This window comes from Cryptomeria japonica, chromosome 5, assembly GCF_030272615.1.
Source record: "Cryptomeria japonica chromosome 5, Sugi_1.0, whole genome shotgun sequence".
NCBI lineage: Eukaryota > Viridiplantae > Streptophyta > Pinopsida > Cupressales > Cupressaceae > Cryptomeria > Cryptomeria japonica.
This window is the reverse complement of record NC_081409.1, coordinates 923,467,897-923,488,869: the sequence shown is the minus strand read 5'-3', so window position 1 is coordinate 923,488,869 and position 20,973 is coordinate 923,467,897. Positions and strand designations below refer to the sequence as shown.

At 36.2% G+C, this 20,973-nt stretch overlaps 1 protein-coding gene across 1 annotated transcript in view; it reads right to left on the bottom strand.

Annotated features, from left to right (window-relative positions):
* The window catches only part of LOC131066255 (hexanoyl-CoA synthase), a 179,793-nt gene that overhangs the window by 80,598 nt on the left and 78,222 nt on the right, over positions 1-20,973 (bottom strand). Inside the window, exons 7-8 of the mRNA XM_058000981.2 lie at positions 12,245-12,318; positions 6,474-6,694 (exon numbers count right to left, since the gene is read on the bottom strand). Coding sequence (XP_057856964.1) covers positions 6,474-6,694; positions 12,245-12,318 — 295 coding nt within the window. The remainder of the gene's footprint in view (positions 1-6,473; positions 6,695-12,244; positions 12,319-20,973) is intronic.

Below are 20,973 nucleotides of genomic sequence, written 5' to 3'. Positions count from 1 at the left end.
TGGTGTCCGACAACGAAGAAGAGAATGAGGAAGATGGTCAACAAAGCACAGGGAAGGCTAAGGAAAACATAGATCATGTAAAGAGAATTTCCACAATGGTCCGTGGGGGAGGTGCCATTGCCGCTCTGACCAGCACTCCAAAATGCAGTGTGTTTCGGGTTCGCGTTACACTCCTAGGGTAACTGGTCATAGTCATGTTGGACAGTGGGGCCACTCTCAACTCTATCAACTCATCACTCGTCACTAGGAGGGGTTTGCATACAGAGGAGCATGAAGGGTTCGAAGTCAAGGTGGCGGGAGGAAATCTATTGTCATGTACTCATCTGGTTCCACAACTTAGCAACACCATGGGGAACTACACAGTGACAGATGATTTCTTCCTGATTGATTTGGATGATACAGATGTCATCTTGGGCATTCAATGGATGGAGACCCTCGACCAGTACACACAAAGTTTTAAGAAGATGGAACTCTCATTCGAAGTGGATGGCAAGAAGGTGGTACTACGGGGAATGTCCAATGGTGGCGTGAGGGAAATTTCGGCCAGACGGATGGAGGCAATTGTAATGTCCCTCTTTGGGATTTTCCTTAATTTAAACCTGAGACAACAATTCCAACTTAAGGTGATAACTGTAATATATATATAAATATAATTTTATCAAATACGAGAACATTTTATTATAATATTTGACTTAAAATTTCTAAGAATAGTATGAAAGATAGAACTTATCTTTACAATCATTGCTATCAATCTACCAATCTGGTATAGGTTTGCAACACTACTCTCGTCTTAAATTTTGCTATAGTGGAGCTCTTTATTTTACCCTTAAAACTGTCCAAATTCTCTTCATGAATCTGATACGAAGTTCTTCGTATATCTTCTTTGGCATATTAGATATATCTTCTTTGGCATATGAGATATATCTTCTTTCTTACTTCTCTCCCCCTCCATCATTCGTTACCAATGATATCTTATACTTAATCGAACAGCTGTAATCTTTTTTCAAAGAATGCGTCTCTTTATTACAGATGCAACTCCCCATTGTATTTTAACAAATTACACCCCTTCATTTTTAATCATTCCATATTCTTATTAAGGTTTTGTTAATATTTTAATTCATTTTCTTTGGATCGCACTCTCTCAAAGATAACACAGATTGCACCACTTCATAAGACGTATCTTTCTCACCCATACGCTGTCCAAGGTATCATTCTCATAAAATTTGAGACGTAATTATTGATAAACTACTTCTATATCTGAATGGCCTGTCTGAAGCTCTTTCCTAGGTCTCGGTTTGTCCTTTGGGTATTAGTGCGCTCTTCTCTGGTGAAAATCCTTCTTAATCTCCCTTCTAAACCTCCTATTTTCTCCACTTATTTATAAGGCATCCCTTTATATAATATAACTCTCCGTTTGTCAGCGATTAGACATAATCATTGTTTAGTCATTATCGTGCCATTTCATAAGATACAGAGGGGTGGATGGATATGATAATCAATAGTTAATACTAACTAATTATTGGCGTTCGCACTAGCTTGGATATCGTTTCAATCATCATCAATTATTATAATAACTTCCATTGCTATCGATTCATGCCTGAACCTAGTATGATCATAATCGATCTTTGAAACATTGTTATCACTGATTCTTCTAATCATTATATTTGAGTCATAATCTATCTTCATAATAATGTCGATTAGATGCTGATTTGCCTCCTTGCTTGAGGCATCGTTATTAATCATTGTCGGCAATAATATAGTTGCCAACTATAGTTTGTATATGTTACGGCATCCTTAAATATGATAGCCTCCTCAATCATTGTTTCGATGGTGTTTATATTCCTCTTTCCTTGTTGACTCTACTACATGTGTTCACCACGTAGCTGAGTGTATTGCTATGTATGAAGACTGCATATGAATAATTGACGGTGCCAATATCGTATCTGTTGATCCTATATCTTTGACATCATAGTTTTCTTGATGATGACCAGAAGTGGTATTAATGGTTCCTTGATATCATGCTTGTTTTCTTATTAATTAGTTTAAATCTTTAATTTAAACTTATTTAATTGTTTATCGATTTTAATTGTCTCCATGTCCAGCTAATGTAGAAACAATTCTGAAATGGCCAACCCATCAATAGTGTAAAACGGCTATCTTAACATCGATTTGGCATATCGTTCATGTATCATAGTTATCTTTACTCGTATGCACTCACCGGATATTTATTTTATTATTATTATTTATTTATATTACTTATATTATTATTATTTGATAAATGTGAATTTAATATTAAGCAATATAAATTTTATATAAAATCTTATTTGTTATTAATAAATAATGATCATATATAACATAAATAATAATCATAAAAAATAATAATAAACATTAATAATTATATATTAGAGGAAAATCGTGAAGTCTCATAAATGAGATGATTTTCCAATATTAATAAATGTTTTAATTATCGTATTTATTTAATCACAATAATCCAATGTCCAAAGAAGGGTTATGACAGCAATCTTCAGACATGATGACATCGTCTGGGAGAGTGAACAGATCGGGGAGCATCGGAGTCTACAATTGCTTGAGGGCAAGCAATTTTTGGGTCGGGAGGACTGTAGTGTCCCCGATATAATTAAATAGTCAATTTAAATAATTTATTGAACGGCCTCGTACTTAAAAATATATTTTGGGGCCCTTTTTATTAATTAGTTCGTTATAAACTTTTTGGTGTCGGCCTGTTTGTAACCCTTTGAGAAACTCCCTGGAGCCCATATATATGGCCGAGTTAGTCATTGTTGTAGGTATGTGTGAATTTGGTATTTTCTTTGTATGTGCAAATTCTAGTAGGAGTTTTGTAGTCAGCCATTTCGGAGGTGGAAGATCCTCCCTACTTGGCATCCGCAGTTTCGGTGGGAGTAACTCCTCACCCTACTCTACTCTGCCCTCAGTCCAAGATTATTGTAATCTGAAGTGCTATCATTACTGAGTCAGAATTTCTACTTGCATGTCTGGTGTTCATTTCGTGCCAAATTGTGTTAATCTAATTATATGGTATATTTGGCACTACACATTATAAAATATTTGTGGAGTTGAACGCGGCCGAAGGAAAGTAGTTTCGGCGTCCAAATCCATTACACGAACGGAGGGGTTGTACATACAGTACAGCTTGGCACCAACCTCACCCTACGGTTGGCACAAACACCACCATACGCCCTTTTTGTGGTCTTCGCATTTTGCCGAGGAGGGGGTTTGTGAACTGAACGGTTCGGGTACATTATAGACTCCAGCATCCCAACACTTTGAGTACTTCCAAGCTCTGACTCGTCCATGTGCTCCCTCCGACCGAGGGTCGGCGGATCACCTAATCACTTGGTCTTGACCACCCTGTGGCCTCTTCTCACCTTTAATGGGGTCTATAGGCATGAATCACTCAAGGTTGACCCCATTTCTTTTAAGGCAACGACGCCAAAATGTTTACTACTACAACTGATAAATTAAATACAAGAAATAATAATGTATGACAATGCATACCAGACACAATAGTAAAATATATTTTTATTCACACATGCAATTATTATAGAGAAGACTAGAGATGGTCAGCCAAGTATTACAATAGATCTGACTATACCGTACACCTCTCCTTGGTGGCACACAACATATTTAAAGGACCCAAAAATTGTCGATAGGAACAAAACCGTCAACCAACTGACACTTTAACTACCCAAGAGTGATAACCCACTTAATGCAAACAATTAATACATTGGTAGATAAAAAATATTATCGAATATAACAATAGACATTTTATGTCGATTACACCTTGATATCTTGCTGATATGCAATACCAATTGAAAAGATGGAGGCCAAATGGTCAGCTTGCCCAAACTTCTCCAAGTGTCTTTTGGAAGTACATTTACACTAGACTCACCATCAACAATTGTATTGGTGATATTCCTTCCAAGGATCACCATATTCACCACCGCTAGTTTCTTCGCCATATTTACTGTCAATAACATTGGATGGATCACTTGGTCACCTGACAACAAAGGTTCAATATGTTGACATAGTAGCTAGCTCGGATACCTATCTATTGTATTTTAATGTTGCCAATGACAATTAAAATACACATGTATTATCTGTTATGTAAATCGAACTTAGGGCTGGGCCCAAATACATATAACTTGTAATTATGTCTTGCTTGGGAAAGACCTATTTATAATGTAACTTGTGGATAGGATAGGCCCTATAAATGTAACTTGAAATTTGGTCTGACCCTAATTGGGCGATGTAACTTGTGGTCCTATATTGAATGTAACTTGTAGATAGGGTAGGCCCAATATGTATTTTGAGCGATTATGTAATTGGGCTGGGCCCAAACTCATGTGGCGTGTGGTAAAGGCAATCAAGCAATAACGTCTTAATAGGTCAAGACCTATTTGGACGATATACATACATAATATTATTATTCAATTAACAAGGCAGGCCGACTTGAGACTTGACACCACAAGTCAAGTATATAAGCAAGTCATTTGCATAGCATAATGAATCAATTCACATAAAAGGCGAATCATTCTTAAGGCTGTCAAACACATGTAACCTGCTCTCCAACATTTGGCGATCTCTCTCTCTCTCTTGTGCGAACTTGCTCCTCATCCATTGTGTGAAGGCTGGCTGTTAGGTGATGCTATCAAGATCTTGCGAAGCTAATGAAGACTTGCCTTGAGCGAATTTGATGCTGATGATAAGGGCTGCAATCTCCATTATCACATAAAGAGGAATTCAGATCTGCTATCTTGCTGGTTGAACAGCAATCTGAGATAAGCACACTTGCCTTGAAATTGCCTACATTTGAGATAATACACATTGTACTTTGTGGCTGGGTTTTTCACCTCCAAGAGGGAGGTTTTCCCAGGGTATTGGTGTGTCTTGTTTTGTGTTTCTATTGCTGTTTCTGTTCTGTTATAACCTGATTATTTAAGATTAAAATCTGATTGCTTAAAATTAACACAATATTGGATCTTCATTCTCGCTAGATTCCAATTGGGTCATAGCATGCACCATTTCATTCTCCCTTGAATACTTTGGAATAAATCTACTACTTTAATTGGTACAATAGCTTGAAGAACTTGCCATGCAATATTTTTCTTGGATTTTAATTGATTCGTTACCATTCTTGCATTTGGATTTCAGTGGCATCATTTGTTAGCCATAGTATTCTCCGTTTCAGCCCTTGCTTCATGAAACCTTTCTATTTGTGTACATGGGTTTGGGTACATAGTCTTCTTTGCTTGGGCATGAATAGTAGCAAGTACTTCATTTTTTTTATCAACATTAATCAAGTTTATGTTGGCCTTTTGCTTTGGACATCCAATGTCTTCATGGTCCCTGGGTCCACAACATATGCAAAATAATCGCACTTTGTCCTGCTTCTTCTAGTAGTCTCTCACAAAGCATCCCCATACATTGTATGATTAGACATCCTTTGAGGCCATACTGTATTTAATTTTCCCCCCTCTTTGGTTTCGATAACCACATATAGATGCATTCTGAGGCTTCAATGGAACAGATTGTTGGAAATATTGTCAATGATGTCAAAGGCACTCGGTGGAGATTGTTGGCAAAGATATTATCGTTGATGTCAAAGTATATGGACAAGATTGTTGGATTGATTGTCAATGATGTCAAAGAGTTCATAGAGCAAATAGTACGGATAAAATAGCTGCCATCATTATTATTGATGTGGGTTATTCATTGTTGCCAAGAATATATATATGCTGGCAATTTGTTATGACTAAGATATCTCAGATAATAAATACCAGAAATAAAAAAGGTGACCAATCTTCTTGTAATAATGAGGCAGCAACTAGAAAGGCAGATATATTGTGAGCCAATATTAATACATAGCAACTAAACTGAAAGTCTAAAGCAGCGATTAAATTCATTTAGGGAATGATTATTTTTAAAGAGCAGAGATTACTTTATTAAGGCAGTAACTTGCATAAAACAATGATTATATTCATAAAGCAGTGATTATATTTTAAGTGGCAAGCAATGGATGGAGGAGTAATTACCTTTAATGAAGACAAAATGGGAATAAGAATATTCTATGGTGCATCATATAGAGACAAAGTTACATAAATGACAAAAAACAAATAAGACGAAAGAAGACAGCAAACATACAAATAAAAATGTAGCGATCAGTTTTATAAAGCATTGATTATGTTTGAAAAAGCAGCGATTCTTTGAAAGGAATTAATAATACATAAATTTCTTGTGAGTCTCAGATTCTTTCCCCAGTGTGACTGTTATTGTGGATTATATTTGTAGCTGGTTCCATAATAATCTTGGCCTCATGCACACACAGAAGAAATATCATGAATAACAGAATCAAATTTAACAGTTATATCCAAAACTAACAATTCATTAACGTGAACATGCAAACACCATTCAAAGCTAATGAGCTACAATACCTGTATAAATTTAGTGAAACCAGCACCAGTTGGAGACCCATTGTAAATAGCCATAGAAGCTCCATTTAGAAGCGATGCATAAACAAGCCAAGGGCCCATCATCCAACCCAGATTTGTTGGCCAACATACAACATCACCTGAACGAATATCCGTATGTGCCCAAGCATCAGCGGCTGCCTTTAATGGAGTGGCATGAGTCCAAGGTATTGCCTTTGGTTCACCTGCATAAAATTTATACATATCCAAAATCATGATTTAGATTACCTACGTTTCCTAATGCATCACACATGCACAAGTGCATGCATACGCACACACATTCATCTAAACATTTATGCATATGTACCTACATGTACCAGTGAATGTAAAATAATAATAAGTGTAAGGAAAAAAATTTAAAAAGAGAATTAAATAAATCAGAGGACCAATTCAGGCCTGTGTAAGGCCAAGTGATGTCAACATACATTTATCTCTCAAGATTTAAATTATTACATTTTCAATGCATACTATAGAATGGTACACTCTATCATCAATATTTCAGCCAAGATGTAACATCAAATGCATTATAAAAGTGATTATAAAAGCCCTCAAGACAGTGATAAGACTTGGGAAATAGCTAGATTTCCGGAACATGGTAGGAGACCATACTGGTTCAAAAATTATAATTCTTGAAACTAGACATGAATAGCATTCCCATGATATAGCTATATTTTGAGTTGTGGAGCCTGTTGATGGATGTTTTGTGACCACACCAACACAAAATAAAGTTTCCAAAGGATACTCTATCCTCTCTTGAGCAAAAACCTATGTATGCTAAGATTGTGAAAGATCATACAAGTGATTCCAAGGTTCCTACAGCGAACGTTCGACTTTGAGTTGGATATGAGCTCATTTGGCTCGATGTATGTTGGTAATCCAAGGGGGACTTAGTGAGGTGAAACGATCTTTTAAGGAGACGAAAGCAAATTTGGATTCAAGGAAATATTACAAATGATTTGGCGACAAGTATTTGGCGAATCTACTATAATCCTAAAGAACTCTAAAAGACAATGACTGTTTAGGTGAAATCGACTACACTTTGTTTCATCAACCTAGACAACTACGCAAAGGAGGTGCAATCTTCAAAGGTTGTGCTAAGAATTTTCACATCATCAATGAACACCAAGAAGAACAATGCATATTCGATGATCGAAGTTAAACATCCACACAAACGGCTTAGACCAACCTTACACTGCAAGTAGATATCATCTATTTGCAAAAGGTATAAGCAAATGATTTTACCACAAAACAATATTATCCATTTTGTTCATCTAATTACTTGAAAGCAAATCTAATATACTTGAGAAAGGGAAACCATGAAAACTCCAAAACAACACAAGTAATCACCAAAATTCAATGAGTTACTTTTAATATCTTGATAGTTTCTAGCAACAATTTCGTAAAATTCTCCCTTTGTTGCAAATGAGGTGGCAAACCCCTTACAAAGTCTTCAAAAATAAAATGAACGGCCAAGATCAACTTGGAATCAAGGGCCAAGATTACATCATGCAAACCCTAATTAGGGTTTGACCAAAAATAACCCTTATGGCGCCAAGTAGTGGGTCTCAAAATTTATAAGGCATCACACCCACTAAGCATTTAAGCTCATCGCCCAAAATAGGGCTCTCACTATTCCTCTCTCTAACAACAAATGCAATGAATCAGGTCATGATGGTTTCTAGTTTTCCCACAAAAACACTTGGTGCAGTATCAAGCTTGTACTCCATAATCACTATGCCCTTTTCACAATTGCAGAAAATCTTCTCCCATCCTGACATTGTCTCCTGAGTTTTGCACATGATGCCTGAGAATATGGAAACATTCTCCAGATCATCCTCTGAGAAGGATTCCATGAAAAAGAATTCCTCCAACTTGTTTCTCAAATTATCCGTTGTCATCTCCTCATTAGTCAATCTCCTTGGGAACAATGCTTCAACTGTATTGAGGATTCCTTCCTGAATATTCTTGATTGCCTTCCTCAATCAAATTGATTCTTCATTTGACCTTTCAAAGAATTCCTTCTCGGTGGTCATTGCACAATACCACCAAGAGAAGTCATATGCTTCATTTTCTCTTATCACTTCGCCATCTATCAATGCCTACTTGGGGACTTCGATCAATACTTCCAAGCATCGAATGGTCTTATCCTAGTAGATGTGCGTGTATTCCCATGCTTGGTTTAGATTCTCTATTCTACTAAGGATAGCTAGGACTCTCCCGTACATCTGAGCCAAGTCCTCAATGAATTTACATGTAGCAATGTAAATGTTATTCACCCATTTCTTAGTGCCTTGGGTGATTTTCCTCATTTCTTCAAGGCCATCAATTGATTCCTTCAAAAGAGTTGTAGGAGGAACAAAAGCCTAATCTTTCTGCCTAAATGGACACATTAGGCATTGCACATATCCACATAGAGCTTTGTTCTCGCTTTTCAATTTCTTGTATTTCTCTTCCATCTTCATTTGTTCCTTCAATGCTTGGGTGGAATCATCAAAATCTTCCATCACTTGTACCCTGGTAGCACATCTCAGATCAAATATTGTTACATCATATTCTTCTAGAGATCTCATTCCTGGCCTTGTCAGTCCTTGGCACTACCACATGTAGAATTTTGGATCCTGATCCATTCTTGGTGACCTTGGAGAATTTCTTTGTCGTCTTCTTCTCTACTGCCTTATTTATTCAGCTTAGAAATTCCCCCAACTCAATTGTGGGATCAATTTCTTCTATGGGATCTTTTCTCATCCTTTCCCTTAGCCATTCTAAAGCAGTGGACTGCGTCATTCATTTTTCTGGATTTGGAACTGGATGCCTTGGTCATTTGTCTTGCAATTAGTGCTCACCAGTGGCCAAAATTAGACTTACTAAAAATAGTAAGTTTTTCCAAACACAAAATTAGGGCAAACTGGAACACAAAAGAACTTATTAAAAATAGACACTACTAAAAATAGTAAGTTTGATCAAACTCAAAATTAGGCCAATTGGGGCCATAGTGAAACTTACTAAAAATAGTAATTTCATGAAAAACACTCAAACTTCATTGGTAGGCCCTTTTAAAGATTTTATTTTCTACACTTAGCCAAATTTTCACTATGCTCAAGATCATAGTTGAACTACTCGCGACTCGGCTCGACTCGCCAAGCCCCTGAGAAAAAAACTCGGCGAAAACTCGGGAAAAACTCGGGAAAACTCGGCGAAAAACTCGGCAACGTAAAAACACGCTTAATTTTAATAAAAAATGCATTTTTTTTGCAAAATTTAATGAGAAGATGCATCCAATGAGTCAATAAATGATAACACAAAAGAAACAAGCTGATTCTAGATATATTTGATTGCAAAGTGTCTACAAAATCGCATCCTCATGAGAAATGCTGATGGCTGGAAGCAAAATAGTAAATAGTTTTTGTAAAACCAAAAGTAAATACAACTTCCTCTCCCCAGCTCTAGATAAAACTACTTTCAAACTTTCATCATATTTGAAATTTCATCATTCATACTCATAGTTTCAAACTTTCAACTCAAAGTTGGGGTCAAGGGGCATCACCGAAGGATCCTGAAATTTGACTAAGTCTGGAAAATTGAAGAATCCTCCAAAAACTAGATTTTGCATTATAACTCCTGGAGGTCCGAAACCACTCTCAAACATCCTGACAGTATATATGGAATATAACTTAAAGTATAAGAAAGAAGAAAGATATAAGGAAATGTCACTTATACTTAAATGTTATATTCCATATATGAATCCTGACGGACAGACCAAAAAACTCGGCGATTACTTGAGGGCATAGTGGGCTCTCGGGGTGGCCCTTCCAAGTGAGTGTCCCCCTTCTCAGCCCAAAACCATATAGAAAAACAAAAAATGCATGTATTTTTGGCCGTTTTTTGCTGTTATGCTAACCCAGGCGAGTTTTTCTTTAAAACTCGCCAAAAACTCGGCGAGTTTTTGGCAAAAACTCGGCGAGTTTTCCTGGCGAGTAGAAGTCATTACTACTCGCCAGGTCCAAAAACTCGGCGAGTTTTTGTCACTCGCCGAGTTTTCGGCGAGTGTGCCATCTATGCTCAAGATTATAGACTTCCTTTCCATGTCTACAAGACAAAAACCCTAAAAATAGGCAATGCCTAGTTCCAGACTTAGCACAGATCATCATAATTCACCCAAAGACTTGGGAACTTTTGAAAATCGTTGCTGGACTACCCAAAACTCACAAACAAAAGAGCAAGTGGACAAAAATGTAGGGGGTCCCGATTTGGAATGGGGTGATATGTGAAAAGGTCACAACAAAACCTATTTAAAAATTCCAATTCATGGTAGAGCCCCCGAACAAAGATGACAATTGACTCATGTGGATACAACATTGCCAAATATTCTACTAAAAAGGACAACTTACCCATTTCTCATTTTTTTCAAAGAGGCAATAGATTGACTTGACAAATGGGGCTTCCCCATGAAAGTGGAACACTTTGGGTTTATTGCGCCATTTTACTCTAATGAAGGTGACCTATCATATGAAGGTTGTCACCTACACGTACGATAGTTCTAAGGAGTCTTAACAATTTTGGTAGACTTGCTACACCACTTACATTTCTTTCAAATTCTTTTGTAATATCCCCATCTTTGACCTAGAAAGTAACAAACAATAAACAGTTGTGTGATCAAGGGTGGCAGCCTTGATATGAAATTTTAATTAGTTATGAGTTAGGGAATAGTACATTATACACAATACTTTTAATGCAATTAAGATAGACTTCACAATAGACCAAGTGGATATGTATGCATTCTTCATTTAGTGAGGCGCTTCAGTCTAGCATTGTAACCGATTCATAATGAGGCAAATTGGAGGGGTTCTTGACGGATTACATCAACAACTCAGTCATCTTTCATGCAGCAGTAGGGCCAAACTATGGAGGGGTTCTATTAGACATTGGGTGGACCTCAACACAATGGATATTGCTTGACTCTTCATCCCTCAATAAGGCGATCCATATCAGGTTCTTTAGATCCTACAATCTCTTGTAATTTTCAGTTGATGTATATTAAGTTTGTGAACGCCGTATGTCCTCAGAAAATCTGAGACATAATTTTGTCATCAGTCCATAGGATGATGTTGTAATGGCACATAGAGTTTGCATTTAATTAAGTTTGAAGTACTTTGGTGGCTGCATATTGTGTAATCAGTTTCTGAGGTTCTATGACATCTATTTGACATAATGACAGTCCATAGTTATCGATGTTTGTGAGCTTCAATTGTCTTAGGTTGCTGTCTAAACACTATATGGTTGTCACACTTCACTTTCAAGTTATTTATGAATGTTCTTTCATTAAGGAATTAGTGTTTGATGTCCCTTATATCAAACTGAAACTAATAGCAGCAGACTGAGACCCTATTAGCCAAGTGTTTGACGAAAGGTCTAAGCCAAGAAAATCAGAATTTTGTATCAGAACTAACAAGGGACATTACATAGGATCATTTCTATTGTCTATTTTTCATATTCTCTATTGGCAAGGCAAACATATAGATTGACAATATCAACAACTCATTATGAAAAATATCAGCTCTCTCTTTTGTCACACAGTTGTCACTCACATAATTTATATAAAAAACATTAATTAGAAACATGCTAGAAAAAATTAGAATATTTATGAGCTTCACAATCAAAGGATGTTTAAGACATGAAACTACAAGAGTCTAGAATAATACATCAAACAGTAAATGGAACTAGAAAATGAACTCTACCTGTAGTTCCAGATGAAAAAAGGATGTTTGACATTGATTGTACAGGTTGTACAACAGCCTTGTATTCATAGGCTCTGCAGTTAAAATATCAGCCACGCTAAGATAATGTATAGGAAATATTAAATATATTTCATAAAGAACGAGGAGAATCTTGAAGTGTAAAACAAGATAGCAGTAGCACCATCTGAAAGTATTAAACAATGAGAAAACTTGGTAGAGATCACAGAAAAGACAAAATGAAGATTATTTGGGATCCACAACTTATAATTACACATGAGAAGTCAGTCTACTACAATATTTGATATGGCCTCACAGTTCTCATTGTAAAAAGCTAAGAAAGGAACATATACCAAAAAATAGAGAAATAAAGGGAGCCGCCAAAACTGATTGCTTTACACACTTAATTAGCATTAGTTGAAAAGACGTGCAAGGATGAAGATGCCCTCTAACTGGATAATTCTAAGCAATGCAAAACTCAAAAAGAATGCTTTCATAGTTTATCTTACAGCTCAAATGAACTCAATCTTTTAAAGGAAAAGTTAACTAGAAAGAAAGCAATATTTACAAGCAAATGGTTTTCATTGCTTACCCCCTGCTGAAACGATTTATCTCTAAATTCTACATTGTTGAGGAAGCTTTTCTACAAAAGAGGTATGGAAAAAGCCAGTAGACCTATGATTGTAGAGAACCTTTGCATCTAACAATGTAAGTAGTGGCTCGACTTTACACTTCTATGAAATCAGATATCAAAGAAAGTATAATCAACCATTGATTGTTAAAAATATGGAAAGGCATTGTCAAGATCAGTGACTGGATTGATATATATTTATTACATCAAAATGTAATATATTAATGATATATTCCAAATATTATAAACATTACTAATAAATAACTATTTCACAATCATCCTCTTGCAATTTAAATCTTTTTTTGCTTGGAGATAATACTAGAATTTGCAAAAGAAAAGATGCATTTTTATTTCTTCTCAGTTATTATTTTTAAAACCTTTTTTCTATGTTACCTAGGGACGCATTGCAAGGCTAAAATCCCTTGTCCCTGGTACGGGGATGTTTAAGGGACGACCAAGAAACGTCCCCCTTGTTGGTTGAAAATTTTGTACACCTGGGGGATGTACAAAATTGTGGTTTCAGGCTTTCAGCCACAATGTGTGAGTATGATACTCTCCTAATTTAGGGAAGGCTCCCCCTATCTACAAACTAAACTAATCTAATATGGATGGGACAACCGTCTTTCTTCTTCTTTCATGAAAACTATACTCTTTTCTCTTCACTGAAAAATAATAGCAATTGGAAATAAATAACAGCAACTACAGAAATGAGACTTTTTTGTAGGATTTTTGGAACATAAAAGGAAGCAAAGTTTCCATGAAGGCACAAAGACCTCTGTCACTCCCGGGACGAGAAAACAGAAAGAAAGCTCAAAGTCTTCAACTATCTATTCTCCTATCAACCTTTTTAGATGATTTTTTGCTAACTCGGCACAATATGTAGCTGCTCAAAGTCTAACTACATGATGCACTTCACCTTACATGCACAAGTCTTAAAAACAGAAGCAGCACAAAGTCTACAAGCTATCTTCTCACTTTAGCTTTCCACACTAGTTTCAAATATGATAAGCAGCTCAAAGTCTGCAAGACCAAATCTGAAAAACCAAACTTATAACTCTAAATACAATTAGTAGCTCAAAGTCTGCAAGATTGAATTTAAATCCCTCTTTCACAATAGAACAAAACTCACAGTCAACTCTAGAAAATGTCATCACATAACAACTTGAATTGGTGCAAAGTCTCAACACAACTTGCCTCTTTCATTGAAAGCAATCTGATTTACATCTAAGCTCAAAGTCTTAGAGTGCACGTACAAACTGACAAAATTTTGTTGCATTGCCAAAAGATATCCTTTACAATAGACCCCCTCAAGTATTTATAGGAGAGGAGCCTTGAGAAAAAGGTGGGAGGATCCTAACTAACTTGAGAAATTCTCTCAACCACCAAGACTTATTCAACAACTAACTATGACTTCTTTCAACTACAATCCTAATTGAACTCAACTTGTAGTTGCTTTACATGTAATTACAAAAGTGCAAGTGATGAGTTAACTTGCAATTACAAAGTTATTTTTTTTTACATGTAACTTGTCAAAACAAAATTACAAATGCATAACTAAAACTATTCCATGTGTCTAAAGACACAACTCTAACTGCATCATCCTTTGTCTGTGATGATCTTCATGTCGCTTCAAGATGCTAGAACTTGAAGTATTATGGATCAGTGAAGACATCTTGAATCGGAACGAGAATTTGCATCCTTAATGATCTTCGTGTCCTTGGCCAACGAACTTCAACCTTATCTTCTTGCTTGGGGTAGTACTGGATTTTCAGGAGGGAAAGGGCTGCCTTCCTCTTTTCATGTTATGACCATATTTGTCTTGAAAGCATTCTATGTTCTCAACCATGAATTTTTGTTGTATCTCTTCTTTGTATCATCCTCCAATCTTGAAATTTCCTTGCAAAATAAGGCCCATGCCTTAATCCATTGATTTGGTAGATTGTGTGTGCAAACAAGACTGACATGGGAAGGGATAAATTGATGCAAAAATGGGCTCATAGGTGAATTTTCGGTTTTGGAAGCTGCATTACATGTGTGGGGAAAACAAGAACATAACTTGCAATTGTGGAGAACAAACATGCAACTTCATATGTGTAATGGGTAACTACAAGTTTGCACTTGCAATTGGACCTTTAAAACTCATTTTCAAGTGTTTTTTTAGTGCATTTTGAACCAATTTGGGGTTCTGGATGGCTGACTGCAAGTAGACTTTAAATTGGAAAAATGAATGAAGGTGTGAAATGAGTGGATGAAAAGGTGGGAATAGGGATCTTGATATGTGGGAAATGATGGGAATGAAGCTTGTGAACAAGGAAAAAATTTTGGGAAGATCATCTTGATGAAAATGGGAAGAACTTTCAACTTGTAATCAGGTTTTAAAAACCCGATTTTGAAAAGATGGCCATTTTTCCAACTTTGAAACTTTGGAATTTCAACAAAAGATGGTTAACATTTTTCAACCAAAGGGGTAGATCAACTATTTTCATCTCACTTGCAATCGGGATTTTGAATCCCGAATGCAAGCAACGAGGGAAAATGGGGAAAGAAAATGCAATTTGCAAATTGCTTTGCAAACTTGGAACAAAAGGGAAAATCTCTCACAAAACCGATTTTAGGCAAGAACAAACAAAACTAACATATATACAAATTGATCAAGGAAACAAAAAAAAACAAGAACAAGAGAAAAAAGCAGAAAGGAAAAGAACATACCTTGATCAATCAAAACGCCCTCCAAGAAGCAAGAAACAAGTCTTGAAAGAAGAGAAGAAAACTCTTAAATAGATAATAAACCGCATTCCAAAACCCTAGCCACGTTTTTGCCAAAACACCATATGTATTAAAACGCCCATTAATAGCATGAAGAATTGGTTAAGAAAGACATCCAACCTTCACGCCTAGGCAAGACAAGCAAAAACGACTTGGAAGAAGTAAGATTCGTGGCACTTAGATGAGGAAAATCGTGGCATTTTTCAAACACGTTTTTGTTGTTAAAACACCATAAAACCAGCGATAATGTCTTCCAAATGGCGTGAAGAGAGTTGGAAAATGCATGAAAATAGCAAGGAATCCAAAACGCCTTCCTCCTCCTAAGATTTCTCCACAAAAATCGGTGGAAATTGTCAACAAAATCCTTCAACAATGTTGGTCGGGTTCTTGGGAAAGAACAAGAAGTTTAAAATGCATGCAAAAAGGAAAATCGGGTTTCTTAAACCTTTTTACAAGTTTAAAATGTTCACGTTTCCCCTCATAAGGCAAAATCGGGTTTGTGAGAGCAAACAACAAGTTTAAAATACTTGTAATAGGGAAATAAAACTCCCTTTAAAAGTTTTTAAACAAAAGACTAGTAAAAGGGTAAATAAAATTCCTTTTACAAGTCATAAAAACAACCTAAAAATAAAACTTGTAATAGGGAAATAAAATCCCTATTACAACTTAAAGTGACTTTATAAAACTTGTAATGGAGGAGAAAAACCCCTACCATAACTTAAAATCACTTAAGTGGAACTTTTTAAATGAATTACAAGTTCTATTTAAACTTTATAATTTAAAGTTCATTTTAAATATGCCCAAAAAATTCCTACAATGACTTAAAAGCCAAAAAGCAACAAGGGGGGAATAAAAAGTAAGTTACAAGTTCTATTTTCATAAAGTGCACTTGTAATTAACTAAAAGTTTCCCTACAACACTAAAACAAAGGGAAAATTAAAACTTGCAACTTAAGGAAAATTTTCCACCTACAGTCAAGGAGAAAAAACCCGAAATTGAAGGAAAAACATAGCAAACGAACTCAGAATGCGATGAAATTTAAAAAGTGGTTTGAGCATGGACTGAAGATTAAGCCAGTCCAAGGGTAAGGCGAAATTCTACCTCGGGGAGCATTCCTTAGAGTATAATTTTCATTTTTTGAAAAAAAAAATTCTGTACCGGTCCATCATTTTTGAAAACAAAAATGAGGACAACACCCCTGCCATCCCCAAAATTGCAAAATCTGTGAGAAACGTCCCGAAAACTTGAGGACGGCAAAGAGAATCACCGTCGTCCCCCTTTTACAAGACATTAAAAGAAAAAGACTCAAATGCTAAAAAAAAACATTTTTTAATTTTATTATAGGTCTGTAAAACTAGATTTTCACTAATACAACGGGTAAACATGTCTAAATCACTTCCAAAAGCACTTAGAAATAATGAGCAACAGCCTGGTAATAAATTTCACAAACACTTAGAACTCAATAGTGCGTAAAAAGTGGTTGCAGGTCTGCAATATTGGAGTTTTCACTAATATGAAAGGTAAACAGGTCTGAATCATAGCCAAAAGCACTCAAAAATAAGAATAACAACTTGGTAATGAATTTCACAAACACCCAAAACTTTGTAGTTCATAAAGAAGCGGTTGTAGGTCATTATAGTAATAGAAGACTAGTAAAATATCCTCCAACCAGAAAGAAACAATTAACTACATGTAAACAAGTGCTGGCATATTGACAATGAATTTTCAATTATGAATGCATATTGAGTATTGACGATAAATTCTGAATTATGAATGCATATTGAGTATTGACAATGAATTCTGAACACAAATGTGGTATGTTAAGGTTCTATAATGTACATATATTTGCTTTATCCATGTTTTCATATGAATATAATGTATATATACATGCTTTATCTATTTTTCATATGAACATTTAAAATTTCCATGTATATTTTAAATTTTCCACATATTTTATATAGCCATCCCACAACCATCCCCAAAATTGGCAAAAAAATTTGCCATCCCAGAAACTCAAGGTAATGCATTTAACTTTAGAATAGAAAATAATTTAAACAATAAAATACATATAATAAATTATTTTTAAATTATGTTCCTCCTCTAAATGTTGAACTATTAAATACCAAAAGTGCAAACTAATATAGTTAAATCAAATTCAAAATTACATTATGATTTCATTGTGCTTCGAATTTTGGAGAAAACTTGAAATAAAATGTCTAAAATTGAGAGCCATTTTAGGCTTAGTAAATACAAACAAAACTAAAGTAGCAACATTGAATATAATGGTGTCTCTGATTCACATTTACAAGTAATGTTCTCATGTTGAATTACTACATCAGTAACCTATTAAAGCTACAACAATGTCTATAGCATTGACCCTATAAAACACTAAGGAGATATAAGGGTTGCATTTCTCTTTGGCGAGATAAGGATCCCCAAACCTCTGAATAATGGCTTCCAATGCTCCCGCAGTCATACTTCTTGTTGTGATGTATTCACACATCGCCCCATTGCAAATGGGGACCCCGACTTTTTTCTTTCTATTGAGGTCTTTGCTATTAATCTTTGCATTGAAGAGTTTCCAGAAGGCTCATTACGATAGGATGGTCTCTGTGAGTTAAAGTGGGTCAGTAGGTGGTCCAAGTCAGGGTCTCTTTTGAAAGCCTCCTCTTGATCACTCCATGGGCTTGTCTTAGGTTTAAGTCTTGATTGGAGAAAAGAAGGCCATTGCATCATGCCAAGAGTCTAGGTGTAAATCTTAGCATAAGTCGTGCCTTTGAGATTTGAGAGATTGAGAATTGAAATGAGTCAAGAATGGGTATCTAGGAATGAATTGTTAGAACAAGTATCGTCAAAGACTCCCATTTTAGAGTCTAAGTTGGTCATGTTGTTGGAAGATGGAGCCAAGATCAAGTGCGACCATGAAGAATGAAGGTAAATGAGGGCAATTTGATTGATAAGATCAATTTCGCTCCAGATCCTTCCAAAGGTACAGGAGCGAATTTTCTAGAGCCCTCTCTATTGTCTTCTAATCAAACCAAAATCTTGCTTCAAGCCCTTGACTAAGGTAAAATTGACTTAAACATGCGTTTGGAGATGAACTTGAATGAAAGTTGATCATCAGCAATGAAGAATTTGGGTGCAAAGATCAATTTCGCTCTTGTCCCTTCCAAAGGTACAGGAGCGAATTCCTTGAAGAAGAGAGACTATTGCCTTCATTTGTATAGGGGACTTCACCTTAGAGCCTTGTTTGATGCAAATTCCATTCATTTCCCTTTGAGGAGCAAGGCACGTGAGACTTGAGCGTGAAAACTTAGAGAAAATTGGAGACCTTGAGCTAGATCATCCAATTCGCTCCTGACCCTTCCAAAGGTATAGGAGTGAATTCTCTTTAGGCTCCCTTTGCCCTCCTCATTTGGATGGAATCTCACTCATAGGCTTGAATTGGAAGGAAACCAGCTTGAACCCGCCTTTGAAAGTGAATTTGAGCCATTTTAGACTTGATAGTTTGGAGAGGAAATCAAGAATTTGAACACAAGCATAGAATTCGCTCCTGACCCTCCCAAAGGTGCAGGAGCGAACTCTCCTAAACCACCCCTCTTCCCTCTCATTTGGATCAAATTCATGTTTTTTAGTCGTGATTGAAAAAGAAATGATCTATGTATGCCCTTGAAGTGCAATTAAACCAAGTCGAATGACAAAGCCTAGAGAATTTGAACAATATTGTCAAATTCGCTCCTGTCCCTTCCAAAGGTACAAAAGCCCTCTATTGCTTATAACTTGGATCATAATCTTTGCTCCACGCCTTAATTTTAAAAGAAATGATCTATCAGTGCCTTTGAAGGAAGTTGCAACAAGATTGAATGAAGAAATGTGAGGAATTTGAGTCATAAAGCCAAATTTGCTCCTGTCCCTTCCAAGGGTACAGGAGCGAATTCTCTTGAAGCCTTCATTTTGCCCCTAATTTGCATCAAACTTATGCTCCAACGCATTGATTGAGGTGGAAATAACTTAGATATGCCCTTAGACAAGCATTTGAATGGATTAAGATTACAAAATGTTAAGAATTTGAGCAATTAAGCCAAATTTGCCCCTGTCCCTTCCAAAGGTACAAGAGCGAATTTCACTGGGGGGGCATGTACCTTCCAAAGGTACACAAGCGAATTTGTCAAGAGTTGCTCTTTGAGCCCAAATTTGAGCAAGGAAACCCTTAGGAGGTCTTCTAAGCATGGCTCAAGGAGATAACAAGGTGAAACGTGAGTGTTTTGATCAATGTCTAAGCTTCATGCCTCAAGTTCGCTCCTGTCCCTTCCAAAGGTACAGGAGCGAAATTCTTAAGAGACCTTGAAACTTGCCTTAGCCCTTGAGTGAACCGCCATTCTTAGGCAATTTTGAAGGTAAAAGACTTGATTTTCATCAAGGGGGGGTTGTAAGGTGAAGTTCTAAGTGAAATAAAGTATGAATGGAGCTAAGAGAATATTTCGCTCATGTACCTTTCAAAGGTATAGGAGCGAAATTCTTGAAAAGGCTTCATTTTTCACCTAAGGTGTTGAAAGGATCTCATCCTAAGCTAAATTGAAGACAAATTAACATGGTCATGATGACAGAAGGATTGGAAAGACAAGTCTAAGGTGGAGTGAAGGAAATGAGAGCTGAATTGAGTAAAATAAGAAATTTGCTCAGGTACCTTCCAAAGGTATAGGAGCGAAATTCTTAAGAAGACCTAATTCCTCACCAAAGGGCATTGAATGAATATCATTTTGAGCAATAGTGAAGGCAAATTAGCAAGATCATGGTGAGAAATGAATGGGAAAGTCAAGTTTAAGGTGATTTGAAAGGAAACGAGGATTGAATTGAGCCAAGGAAGAAATTCACTCGTGTACCTTCCAAAGGTACAGGAGCAAAATTCCTTGAGAGAGAGTATTTTGCTAATAAAGATGATCTAAAGGCCTCCTTGAGGGTGGTCTAAGCTTTGCCACATTCTAAGCTTCATGCAAATCACAAGCATTAAGCATGCATTCATCAAAGAGGTGAAGAAACTACAAGCAACCCCTAGTTCGCTCATGTACCTTCCAAAGGTACAGGAGCGACTTTGGTGATAAGGGCATGTACCTTCCAAAGGTACCAAAGCGAATTTTCTAAGAGACTATATACCTTGTCAAGGCACCCAAAGCAATACCTACTCTTAAGCCTTTTGGTGGTTAAAAATTAAAATGATGATACCTTCACATCTAAGGGATCTAATCTAAGGTTATAATGACAAAAGGAGGGAAATAAGTAGATTGAACAAGGACAATAAACATGCTCTTTCCTCTTAACTACAAGCTAAATTGAT